The sequence below is a fragment of the Lathamus discolor genome, chromosome 5, assembly GCF_037157495.1.
Source record: "Lathamus discolor isolate bLatDis1 chromosome 5, bLatDis1.hap1, whole genome shotgun sequence".
Taxonomy (NCBI): Eukaryota; Metazoa; Chordata; class Aves; order Psittaciformes; family Psittacidae; genus Lathamus; species Lathamus discolor.
This window is the reverse complement of record NC_088888.1, coordinates 125,469,626-125,482,266: the sequence shown is the minus strand read 5'-3', so window position 1 is coordinate 125,482,266 and position 12,641 is coordinate 125,469,626. Positions and strand designations below refer to the sequence as shown.

The 12,641-nt window shown below is 61.7% G+C and overlaps 2 protein-coding genes across 2 annotated transcripts in view; both read left to right on the top strand.

Annotated features, from left to right (window-relative positions):
* CFAP61 (cilia and flagella associated protein 61) overlaps window positions 1-3,505 on the top strand; it is a 108,062-nt gene extending 104,557 nt beyond the window's left edge. Inside the window, exons 25-26 of the mRNA XM_065679276.1 lie at window positions 1,608-1,698; window positions 3,222-3,505. Of these exons, the coding sequence (XP_065535348.1) occupies window positions 1,608-1,698; window positions 3,222-3,410 (280 nt within the window). The 3' untranslated portion in view covers window positions 3,411-3,505. The remainder of the gene's footprint in view (window positions 1-1,607; window positions 1,699-3,221) is intronic.
* A 1,124-nt stretch (window positions 3,506-4,629) lies between these two features.
* Window positions 4,630-6,719, top strand: INSM1 (INSM transcriptional repressor 1). The gene is given in 2 exon segments (XM_065679274.1): window positions 4,630-4,680; window positions 4,682-6,719. Coding segments are annotated over 2 exon segments (1,383 nt in total). The 3' UTR covers window positions 6,014-6,719.
* Window positions 6,720-12,641: the final 5,922 nt, after the last annotated feature.

Here is a 12,641-nt window from a genome sequence, read left to right as displayed (position 1 = left end):
CAGCTCAGTCTCCCCTCGGGCAGGTTCAAGCCATTCCCCTTGGCCTGTCCCTACAGGCCCTTGTCCCAAGCCCCTCTCCAGGTTCCCTGCAGCCCCTTTAGGCACTGGAGCTGCTCTCAGGTCTCCCCTTCAGGAGCCTTCTCTTGTCCAGGCTGCCCCAGCCCAGCTCTCTCAGCCTGGCTCCAGAGCAGAGCTGCTCCAGCCCTCGCAGCAGCTCCGTGGCCTCCTCTGGCCTCGCTCCAGCAGCTCCACGTCCCTCTTGTGCTGCTGCCCCAGAGCTGGAGCAGGGCTGCAGGGGGGGTCTCCCCTGAGCGCAGCAGAGGGGCAGGATCCCCTCCCTGAGCTGCTGCTCACTCTTTGTGTTAGTGCCAGTGAGCGTTTGTACTGTGGGAACATCCATCTGGGAGCTGGACACTGCTGAAGCCTGGGAGAGGCCGCTGGGGCAGTTGGGGGTGCAGAGAACAACGGCGAAGGGGAGCAGTGGGGTGGGGAAGAGCTTCTATAGGATAATGATGTCACAGAAGCAGGATGGTTCTGCAGGAGCACAGAGCATCATTACCAGTGCGGGTCATGCGGGAGCGGGAGCGCTGCTGCTTCGTTCAGAGCGGGGCGATCCTGCCGCTGGGCAGCAGTGAGCATCTCATCTGCACCCAGGAACCTGCACGGGAGTTTCTGCAGACAGGAACAGCGGAATTATTAAACGCGTGGTGCCTTTTGCTTTATGCCAGCGTTCACTCAGGACCAGGCAGCTCAGTGGGGCAACAGCACCCACATGCTCCCGGCAGCAGCACCCAAAGAGAGCACGTTGGCTGCAGCCACCCCACCAGACAAGCTCCTGCAGGACCCTGCTGACAGCTCCCAGTCCTTCCGGGGTGAACACGGTGCACCCCGACTCCAGCGGGCATTGACAACAGTCACACACAGAGCACCTCCCTGCAGCTGAAAAAGTTCTTCATCCTAGAGAGAGCGGTAACCCCAGTCCGTAGCTTGCTGCCTCCGGTCACATCCGCAGCCCAGGGCTCCACATTGAGCCGGGTCCTTTCCATCCTTTCCCTGCCTTCTCACAGAAGGATGCTGCCATGAATGAAAAAGTTACAGGAGCTTCCTCCTAGAATAGGTTCAATTTAGCTCAGCACCAGTGCAAAGAACATATTGCAGCACTGTGGTGGCCTGTTTTTCTGGCCTTTATTAATCCAGAAACCTTAATGATGAACAACATTTGTGTCATTGTCTACACAAATTTAATTTGTTTATGCAGCAGTTCAGTTAATCCTGCAATCTGCTTTTCTCAAATGAGGACAGATAATGGAGACACCGTTCTTTACAGGTCTTCAGGCTTTTAAATTCTGATAAAATCAGGATTCTTCACTGGGTCTTGCCACAGCTCTGAATTAAGCCACTTTAAATGTAATTACTGAAGCTGGCTGTACATCAGGAACATCCATTAAAAGAATTGATTGACCATGCTGTTACAGGAGGCATTTTATGAACAAACGATCGTGATGGGTCCAGAACTGTCATTTATAAAGGCAAAAAACCAGGTAAATACTTTATTAGTGGTTAATGAGAGGTTCACAAGATAACTAAATTTCTTCTTTTTTAACCAGGTTCTTCAGGGAGCCTTGGTCCATGGCCATCTATCACGATCAGTTTATCGACCTCAAGGAGGAACTGCGCCAAGCCCTCGTATCGGAGCAGGTAAGGCAAGCGGCAGGCGGGCACGTTCATCAGCGGGGTAATTTGTCAGTGCTGTTCACTTCGGTCTCTGCTCTTTCTCCTCAAGCCCCACGTTTCTGTTGAGCTATTTCCCTGGGCAGCCCAAGTGGGTCCCGCGCCCGCAGTGCTCACCACGCGCAGCCCGGCGTGCTCCTGCTGTTACCTGGGTGCATTTGCAGTTTGCCAGTAGAACTTCAAGTCGTTTTGTTTTCCCTCATGGCGTTTCTGTATCCCACATGCGGTTCAGTACAACCACCCAGCAGAACCAGCGGCCACTTGGCCTGTTCTCCCCCATTACTACTGTTTCCTGGTACAAATGCATGACAGGCCACCCCGAACCTGTCCCAGCTGAGCCCAGGAGAAGCAGATTTTTCAACAGGGAGCAGCCTTTTGTAGCCAAGAATGAAAGCAACTGGCTTTCTTCAGTGATAAGTGGATTTACTGAGTGAGGATGATGTGAAAATGTTTGCTAAAGCTCTTCCTGTAGTACCGCAGGCAGGGGCACAGCATCTGAGCACCGCTGCGTTGCCTGCTCCAAACCCAAAACCAGCTGCACTCACAAAGAGCAATCCCAGCCCCGACGAATTCCTGCCGGACCTCAGGCACGATTTGGTGCTTGAGCCCTCAGCTAGAGACCAGTTCCCCTCTCCTCCTGCTGCTGTTGCTCACAGTTAACGTGGTGCAGTTCCTGCAGGGACAGCTCCTGGAGGTTTGAACAGTGCAGAAACCAAAGGGTTTTGCTGTAAACACAGGCAGGTGACAAAGGGATGGGGCATAGGCCGTGCCCACCGATTTCCATCACACAAACTGGCATGTGTCACAGCCATGGCCATGCAGATGCTCGTCCCCTGACTCCCGTTGTATGAACACAGGTGATGGTGTTTGCATCTGAATGCAAACAGATCGCTGCTTTTTGTATTTTATTTGGCTTTTCTTCACCGAGATTTCACCCATATTTGCTAAATGTCAAATTTATGTTTTCCTGGGGTGTTCCTTGTAGGCACGTTGCCAAATACAGTCAGTACCATACACTTAATGGAATATACCCTCAGTGCCTCGGGGCTGGCTGTATTTCTACACAGAATCACAGAATCCCTGCCTGGTTAGTGTTGAAGGGAGCTTAAAGCTCATCCAGTTCCAACCCCCTGCACGGGCAGGGACACCTTCCACCAGAGCAGGCTGCTCCAGGCTCTGTCCAGCCTGGTTCCTGTTACATCCCAGCCCACTTCAGCCTGTAGATAAACCAGTGATGAAACGTCAAAACGAGGGGAAACACACCTTTGTGTTTGAGCGCAAGTACGCTGCTGACTCCCGCGGGAGCTGGGAGTGTCTCGTGCGTTTAGGGGTAATGTTGATGGTGGATTTGAGGGTGCTGAGGCGCTGGCACAGGGTGCCCAGAGAAGCTGTGGCTGCCCCATCCCTGGCAGTGCTCAAGGCCAGGTTGGACACAGGGGCCCTCTGCAGCGCCGGAGCGCCCGGTGCTGACCGACGGCTGTGCCCTGCAGGTGCCCCAGCCGCTGCCGGAGGACGCCGCGGAGAGCAGCCCCTGCCCGGAGCCGCTGCTGGGCCCTGTCCTGCGGTTCCTGCGCCGCCACCGCCACAGCCTGCCCATGTACTACCCGGCCAGGGCCCCGCCGAGCGCGGGTGGGGCGGCAGCGACCGGCCCGGCGGGCGCCCACTCCCCTGCTCCGTGACGGCTGCGGCCCCGACGGGGAGGACGGGACACCTCGGGGTGAGCCGGGACAGGGGTGAGGCAGGGGCTCTGGGGTGAGCCCTGGGCAGGGGCTCCGGGTGCGCGGCGCTGGGGGTCTCGAACGGGGCTGGCGGGGCGGGGGCTGCAGGGGCCGCGGTGTCGGTGCGAGCCCCGCGGGGGGCGGCGCGTGCCCGGCGGCCCGCAGCTGTATGCTAATGGCGCGCGCCCCGCCCCGCCGCGCGCCTGTCCCGCCGCGGGGGGGAGCGGCCACACCCCCCCCGCCCCCCCCGCCCCGCCCCGCCGCGGCCCCGGGCGCTGCCGGGGCGCCCCCCCCCCCCCCCCCCCGCCGGGCGGCTCGCGCAGCTTTATGCTAATGAGGCGCACAAAGGCGGCGCTCGGGGCCCGCGGGGGGCGGGGGCCGCTCACTCGCGTGCCGCCCGCGTGCCCCTCGCGAGGGGGGGGCTGCCCGCACGCGCCCCGGGGCTGGCCGGCTGCGCGCGGCAGGGGGCGCTCACCCCCCCCCGCGCTCCCCGCCGCGGCGCCACCTGCGAGCGCGGGGCCGGGAGAGCCCCGCGCGGACAAAGCGTTACAGCGGGGCTGCACCTGCCGCGGGCACCGCACCCGCACCGGCACCGGCACCGGCACTGCCCCGGGGGAACGGGAACCGGCACCGGCACCGGCACTGCCCCGGGGGAACGGGAACCGGCACCGGCACTGCCCCGGGGGAACGGGAACCGGCACCGGCACTGCCCCCAGCAGGAACCGGCACCGGGCGCTGCCTTCCCGGGGACAGCGGCTGCCGTGCGCGGGCGGTGCCCGTGCCCGTGCCCGTGTTCGCTGTGCGGTCCCGGCCGCTCCCGTTACAGGTGCCCGGGGTCCGCCGGCCCCGCGGGTCCGCTCCGCTCGCAGCAGCAGCAGCGGGCCCGGGCCCGGCGCTCCCGCGCGCGCCACCTGACGCCGGCACCGGGCTCCCCCCCCCCCGCCCCCCCCCGGCACCGGGCACAGCGCGGGGGGGGGGGGGGGGCGGGGGGAGCGCAGCGCGCGCCCCGGGGCCGCACACAAAGGCCCGCGCGTGCCGCTCCGGGCGGCGGCGGGCGCCGGAGCGTGCGGGGGGCGGGGCCGGGCGCGTGCCGCCGGCGGGGGCTCAGGTGCACGCGGCCCCGCCCCCCGCCCGCCGCGGGGCCGCTGATTGGCCCGCGCGGCCGCCGCCGGCCCGAACAATGGCCCCGGCCCCGCTTAAAGGCGGCGCGGCCGCGGCCGGGCACCGCGAGCGGCGGGGCCGGTGCCGGTGGGTGCCGGGGCCAGGGCCGGGGCCGCCGCGCGGGCGGCGCCAAGATGCCGCGGGGCTTCCTGGTGAAGCGCAGCCGCCGGCCCGCCCCCGCCTCGTACCGCGCGCGCTGCTGCCGCGACCCCGCCGGGGCGCCGCCGCCCGCCCGCCCCGCGGTGCCGTGCGGGACGCCCGATGCCGGCGGGCAGGCGCTGCGCAGCCCCACGCGGCCCGTCAGCAGGGACAAGTTCCTGGAGCGCGGCTTCAGCCTGGGCTCGCCCGTCTCGGCCGAGTCCTTCCCGGCGCCGGCGGTGCCCGCCACCATGGACCCGCTCCTCCTGGCGCCGGCCGAGCTCAAGCTCTGGGCCGCCGCTGCCGGCCCCGCGGAGCCGCCCGCCCCGGGCCCCGGCCCCGGGGGAGCCCCCGCGCCGCCCGCCCCGGCAGCGCCGCCCGCTGCCGCCGCCCGCCCGCAGCCCGGCAAGAGGCCGCCGAGCGCCGCGGAGCCCGGGCGGCAGAAGGCCCCGTCGGGCAAGAAGGCGAAGGCGATCCGCAAGCTGACCTTCGAGGACGAGGTGACCACGTCGCCCGTGCTGGGGCTGCGCATCAAGGAAGGCCCGGTGGAGGCGCCGGCCAGGGCGAGGGGCGGCTGCGCCCGCCCGCTGGGCGAGTTCATCTGCCAGCTCTGCAAGGAGGAGTACGGGGACCCCTTCGCGCTGGCGCAGCACCGCTGCTCCCGCATCGTGCGGGTGGAGTACCGCTGCCCCGAGTGCGACAAGGTCTTCTCCTGCCCCGCCAACCTTGCCTCGCACCGCCGCTGGCACAAGCCGCGCCCGCCCGCCGCCAAGAGCGGCCCCGAGCCGGGCCGAGCGCCGCCGGAGGAGCCGCCGAAGGAGGCGGGAGCGGGCAGCGGCAGCGAGCGGGACACGCCGAGCCCCGGCGGCGGCTCGGAAGCGGGCTCCGAGGAGGGGCTCTTCGAGTGCCCCCGCTGCGCCAAGCGGTTCCGCCGGCAGGCCTACCTGCGCAAGCACCTGCTGGGCCACCCGCCGCCGGCCCCCGCGCCGGGAGCCGCTCCGGCCGCCGAGCCCGCGGCCGAGGAGCCGCCCGCGCCGCCGCCCACCGAGTGCCGCCTGTGCCCGGTGTGCGGGGAGACCTTCCCCAGCAAGAGCAGCCAGGAGCGGCACCTCCGCCTGCTGCACGCCGCGCAGGTCTTCCCCTGCAAGTACTGCCCGGCCACCTTCTACAGCTCGCCCGGCCTCACCCGGCACATCAACAAGTGCCACCCCTCGGAGAACAGGCAGGTCATCCTGCTCCAGGTGCCGCTGCGGCCCGCCTGCTAGAGCCGCCCGTGCCTTCCCGCACCGCCCCGCACGGCCCGGGGCCGCCACACGATTAGCTTTAACCCGGCCGGCGAGCCGCTGGAGCCCGGCTTCGCGCCCGCCGCCGGGTCCCTCCCTCCGTGCGGCCGCTGGTTCGCCTCGGCGCCCGTCGGGGGGACCCCGGACCCGCCGGAGGAGCCGCCCGAGGGCTCCCGTTCCCGCAGCCGCCGATGCCTTGACGCCGCTGTTGATGGTCTCCAGAAGATGCTGTAGAAACTGCCTTAACTGTGACATGCCAACCTTCTGTTTCCGTTCGGTTTGCCCTTCCCGAGGTAGCTCACGAGTTGACTATCTGTATATGTTGGTTTGAGTAATTATGTTATTTATTCGTTATTTATTTATATTAATTATGAAGATTGATATTATTTGATCGCAGATGCTCTGACGCTGGTTTTGTCCCCGCCTGCCATTTCACTGTGCGTTTTAGAAGAGGTTTGTTTTGGTTTTTTTTCTCAAGGGATCTGCTATAAAGGTTTTAACTTTTATACCTAGAACACACACGACCTTGGCCATTCGATCCTGTGCAACCGACAGCTCTTACTTTTAGATGCAATCTCTTTTTCTACACACATTATTTTCTTAACTGTTAGCTATTTATAGAGTGCTTCGATAGAACTGTTTCAACTGTATAATTATTTACTATTCAAATAAAATATTTTCCAATGCAGGCGTGCTCCTGGGGCCGGGGCTGGGGGCTGCGCCGCGCCTCGGGTGGGATCGCCCACCCGGAACTGGGGGAATTAGAGGGTGCCCGGTGCTGGGCAGGCTGCCCGGGTGCATGGGGGGGGGGGGGTGCAGTATCCTCGGTGTTGCCACCCTTCCATGTGCCAGCCCGGTGCGCCAGGGCTGCCCCCCCCCGGGGCCGGGATCACACCGACGGGTGGAAAACCTGCGGCGGCAGGGGCAGGACGAGGAGCACAGCGCCCGGGTCACCCTGCGAGGGGAGAGGCGGCCGTGTCACACAGCGGGGACAGGACGGGGCCTGGGGCTGTTTCGAGGAGCAGCGGATGGTACAGAACTGTCCAAACCGCTCTACACGCAGACCCCGCGGGCTCGCTCCGTGCAGGGACTGCCCAGGTTCGGCCGAAAAGGAGTTTCTTCATTATTTTAGCGGTATGTTCGCATGTCAGGTGGGTGCGAGCCCTGCGGCGCTGGGTGCGGGGCGCTCCCCTCGCAGCAGGAGTCAGCCTCCCATCACCGCTCTGCCCCGGGGCCCGGGGCGAGACCCTGTCCCATCCCGGTGCGGGGCGGGCCGAGGGGCACCGAGCTGGCGGCTCTGGTACACGCTGAGGGGTGGAAACGCCTCTGAGGCTCTTGCGCACTGCGAGAGGTTTAGAACTTGTTGCTGCCACGTTCGCTCTCGTCTCTTCCCTCGGAAACGGCGGGGGACCGCCGGGAGCTGTTGCTGGAAGCTGCCCGGGGAGCCCCGGGGTATTTTTGATAAAGCAGCGCTTCTAGAGAAAGAAAATCTTCCTAAAGGCGTTTTTTACCTTCTTGGTCGGGGGGGCTGAAACCCACCAGAGCAGCGCGCTCCGGCTGCTGGATTCCCGGGACACAGCTCCGTTATCCTGGAACCGGCTTCAGCCTGAGGTGGAGCCGCGGTCTGAGCTGTAAATCGGTAACAGGGAGACGGGGAGCGCAGCCTGAGAGGCGCGGGCAGCAGCCCCTCAGCGGGCTGCAAGTGCGGGGCTGCTCTTCCTGCTTCCGTGGCGCTGGGCTATCACAGCCGCTGTGCCGCAGCTCGCTGCAGGCTGCTCTCCCCCACTGGAGCAGAGCAGGAGCTCCTGAGGGGCTCCCGGCGCTCGTGGTTGTCCTCCCCAGCAGACAGCAGCCACCGTCCCCGGAGCGATGCCCGGAGCATCCAGCGGGATGGCCCGGAGGCTCCACCCCGCTGGATGCCCCCAGGCTGTACCCTGGCAAGGCCCCACCGACAGCTTCGCACTGGTGGAGAGTTCTCCACGCTCAGGTGAACCCCTGCCTGCCTCGGCGGGGGCCGGGTAAAGCCGGTCAGGGTCAGCATCATTCCCAGGTCCGTAGCGACCGTCGGGGGTGGCCACTGCCGCCCGTGGGAGTGCGAGCGGTGGAGGCCGCTCGTGTGGGGCGGAGTGAGGAGCGCTGGCACCGGAGCCCGTTGGAAACGGGGCTCCTGTGAAACGGGGGAACCGCTCTGGTGTCCTGGGGCTGCCCCCGCGGGGCCGGCAGGTCCGCGTGCCTGCGGGTGTCTGAGGGATGTTACGGGAGCGACCGGCAGCACCACTGCGTGTCCCCTGGGGCGAAGCGCGGCCTACGGGCGCTGTCGGCACACGGGGCCGGCGGGCACATGGGCAGTGTCCAGCTGTGTGCAGTCAGCAGGAGCCCCCTCCTCTCCGGGCACACAGGGTGGGTGTGCACACACAGGGCCCCGCAAGGCTCTTTGCGACCTGAAAGGGACCAGGAGGTGCGGTCCAGGAGCTACAGGGCCCTGACAAGGGGCAGCCTGGCCTCACCGGGCACCTTCTGATGGCCCAGGAACGGGCAGGGACGGGGCTTTGGCTTTGCCTCTCAGAGCTCTTCCCCACACAGACCCGTGTAATGAGCTGGCAGGAGGGAAAACAGCTCATGGAGCCGCGGGCTGGCCGTCCCCAGCAGGGCACACAGTGCCATGGGATGGTGTGGGGCGCCGTGGGGGGCCAATCCCAACACTCCGCCTGTCCCATCACCCTCCTGTGAGGGTGCTGGGTCCCGGAGGCTGTTTGGGGCCCACGCTGCTGCTGCAACGAATCCCCTGAGCCCCCATGGGTGATGGAGCAGGGTGGCCGGGGCCTGTGTTCTGCACATCTCATTCCAAGGTCTGGAATCCTCCCGTGCAGATAAAAAGCCTCATTATGGCTTTAAACGGTTTTAATTCAATGTAGTTTACAGCCCATAGCAGAGCTCTGCCCCGTGGAACCAGTGATGCGGTCACCAGAGCTGCACCCGCCGCAGGGTGAGCGCCCGGTGACTGGGGCCGGTGGCACGACAGCTTCGCACAGGGGACCCGCCTGGAACGGCTCAAGAACACCCAGGCAAGGCCCAGGCACCGCGTGGGACACGGTGCTGGATCCGCTCACTATGGGCACGCACAGCATGGTACGCTGGATCCTGTGGGCACGCACAGGATGGTACGCTGGATCCTGTGGGCACGCACAGGATGGTACGCTGGATCACTGTGGGTACGCACAGGATGATACGCTGGATCACTGTGGGTACGCACAGGATGGTACGCTGGATCCTGTGGGCACGCACAGGATGGTACGCTGGATCCTGTGGGTACGCACAGCATGGTACGCTGGATCCTGTGGGTTCGCACAGGATGGTACGCTGGATCCTGTGGGTACGCACAGGATGGTACGCTGGATCCTGTGGGTTCGCACAGGATGGTACGCTGGATCCTGTGGGTACGCACAGGATGGTACGCTGGATCCTGTGGGCACGCACAGGATGGTACGCTGGATCCTGTGGGCACGCACAGGATGGTACGCTGGATCCTGTGGGCACGCACAGGATGGTACGCTGGATCCTGTGGGCACGCACAGGATGGTACGCTGGATCCTGTGGGCACGCACAGGATGGTACGCTGGATCACTGTGGGTACGCACAGGATGGTACGCTGGATCACTGTGGGTACGCACAGGATGGTACGCTGGATCCTGTGGGCACGCACAGGATGGTACGCTGGATCACTGTGGGTACGCACAGGATGGTACGCTGGATCCTGTGGGCACGCACAGGATGGTACGCTGGATCCTGTGGGTACGCACAGGATGGTACGCTGGATCACTGTGGGTACGCACAGGATGATACGCTGGATCCTGTGGGTACGCACAGGATGGTACGCTGGATCCTGTGGGCACGCACAGGATGGTACGCTGGATCACTGTGGGTACGCACAGGATGGTACACTGGATCCTGTGGGTTCGCACAGGATGGTACGCTGGATCCTGTGGGTACGCACAGGATGGTACGCTGGATCCTGTGGGTACGCACAGGATGGTACGCTGGATCCTGTGGGTACGCACAGGGAACACAGGACTTTGCTGTGGGTAGTAAATGATGATCCTATATAAACAGAGACATTGCGATCCTTTCATCTCCGTGTACTCCGTATCGGTTATCTCTGTATTTAGTAATAGGTAGTTAAGTGTGTAATGAATTACACATAATACATCTGCATAATATAGAATAATATAAATATGCGTATTATAAATTACTGCTTATTGTATAAGGCATATTCTAACACACCATATACAGTATGTAATATTACAGGTACATTATATATATCGTTATAGGTACTTGATTCAATGCTTATGTGAGGAAACAATACTGTCTTACAGGGGGGTTTAGTGGCTTTGTAGCCATTAATTCGTATGTTCTGGAGCATGGAGTAAGTATGGCACAGTGCACGTTGTGTACGTGCATGCGTACATACATGCACAGGTCTGTGTGTAAGTGCAGGTGTAACATACCCATTAGACATACATGTTATGTGTAAGCCAGAACCGATACTTACAGACTGTGTTGTGTGCAGGGCTTTGATTCTTCTGTGATGTACATTAGACGGGCATTACACTTGATGCGGTAGCAGGGGTTATATATTCATTGTATAATTCAGACGTTGCTGAGATACTTTATAGAACTACAATTTTCTGACGTTTCTCGACTATATACTAGGTATGTGTTCGGATATACATGTGCATATCTCATGTATATGTAATATAGAGTATAGATGTAATCTATGATCCATATTTTGGTAAAAGTAGTAAATATATAGTGACTATTAATAGTAATAAATAGAATGTATTAATAATATATAATGGAATATGTAGTGCATAATGTATACTGTATAATATATAATAATGTATATTTAATTATATGCATTATATGATGCTGTTCCTAATGCATCGATTGTAGAATATATATTATGCTTATTATATAAGCATTATATCCATGTATATTTAATACCTGTAATATATACTATGCCTAATATACATATATAGATATACTTAATATAAACTGTTAGATACTAACTAAATATACTATAGCATAATTGTAGCATGATATGCGTAATTATTATGTCTATTTAATGCTACAATATAGATCCTATTAATAGCTGTAGCAGTAATTCATGCTGAAAGGTTGAGCAGCCTGTGTGTGAGGAGCAATTATTTTCTATTTTTATAACTGTTTTTCCTTTTTTGCTTTATTGCGCTGTTTTATTCACGCTATTTGTCCGTCTGCGCATGTCCGTGGTTCTGCTGGTGCCTGCTCCTGCTGCTGCTGCAGGTGCCTGAAGCTCCGCGTGTTCGTGCCCCCGGCCCAGCCGGCTCCTGCCGCCCCCCGCGTGCTGCCGGGGCGGGCACAGGGACCCCCAGTGGGCCCCTCCCGGCCCCCGCGCCCGTCCCGGGGCCAGTCCCGGTGCCCGGCCCTGCTCAGCCCCAGCAGCGGCGCGGCCACTGCGCGGGGCCACCGGCGGCCGCCGGAGCCGGGTTTGTGCGGGTGGGGTTTATCCGGAGCCGTTTGGATCCGTTCCCCGTCGTGCCCAAAGCAGCTGCAGAGGCGCCTTTGCCGCTCCTCTTCAGCGCAGGAACCGACGTTTCCAGGCGCCTTCTCCCAGTGCCCCGCAATCCCCTGGCATTCCCGCTGGCACGAGCGGGTTGTAACACGTAACCCCCCGACGCAGAGCAGAGACCCCCTTCCTTTCCTTGAGGGATGTTTCCACAGAGTAGAGAACCGCATTAGAAATACCCTGGGTCCGATGTTCACGCAGGTTGCTCCACACTGAGGCTTCGCACGCTCCGAGGGAAGCCTCGCCACCGAGCGTTCCGTGATGAACGGGACATAAATCGTGTCTTGGGGGGGTGTAACGGGCTGTAATTAGCAAATTAACCCACCGCAGAGTGTGCTCGCGGGGTCAGCACCGGGAGCTGCAGCGGGATGGAGGCCGATGGGCCTGTGCTGTGGAGGTACTGACCTCACACACGTGTGCTCCTGTGCCCGTGATGCGATGCAGCGTGCAGCAGCCAAGGACCCATCGTGGGGGGGAGTGCGACCAAAGACACCCCAGGTAAAAGGGATGGGCTGAGGGAGGGGAGCCGGGTGCTGCTGCCGCAGGGTGCTCTGTGTGTGTGTGTGTCAGAGCTCGAGGGCTGCACCTCAACAACCCTTTGTGTGTCTCTCTCAGGGGGCCCATCCTTACCTGGCAGTGAAGGAAGCACCAAGCCTTTAACAGGAGCACAGCTCTGCACTGACTTTGTGTAGAAGAGGAGGTTAAAATCCTCTTCCCTTGCTCTGATGCTGTTCCTGGGCAGCCTCAAGCCCCTTGGCAGGATCCAGCCCAACGAACGTGTTCATCTTCTCCATGGCCGGTGGCAGCGTGTCCAGTGTGTCCCATGTCCAGCACGTCCCATGTTCCCCCAGTCCCACCCCCCAGGAAGGGGCTGCCGACGGCCCCGGCGCAGGCACAGACTCCCCCGTTCATGCGAGGCTGCTGTGAGCACGGATTTATTGGGGTGTGAGGGAGCCAGGTCAGTACAAAACCACCGCCGAACTTTACAAATTAACAGGTTTCGGG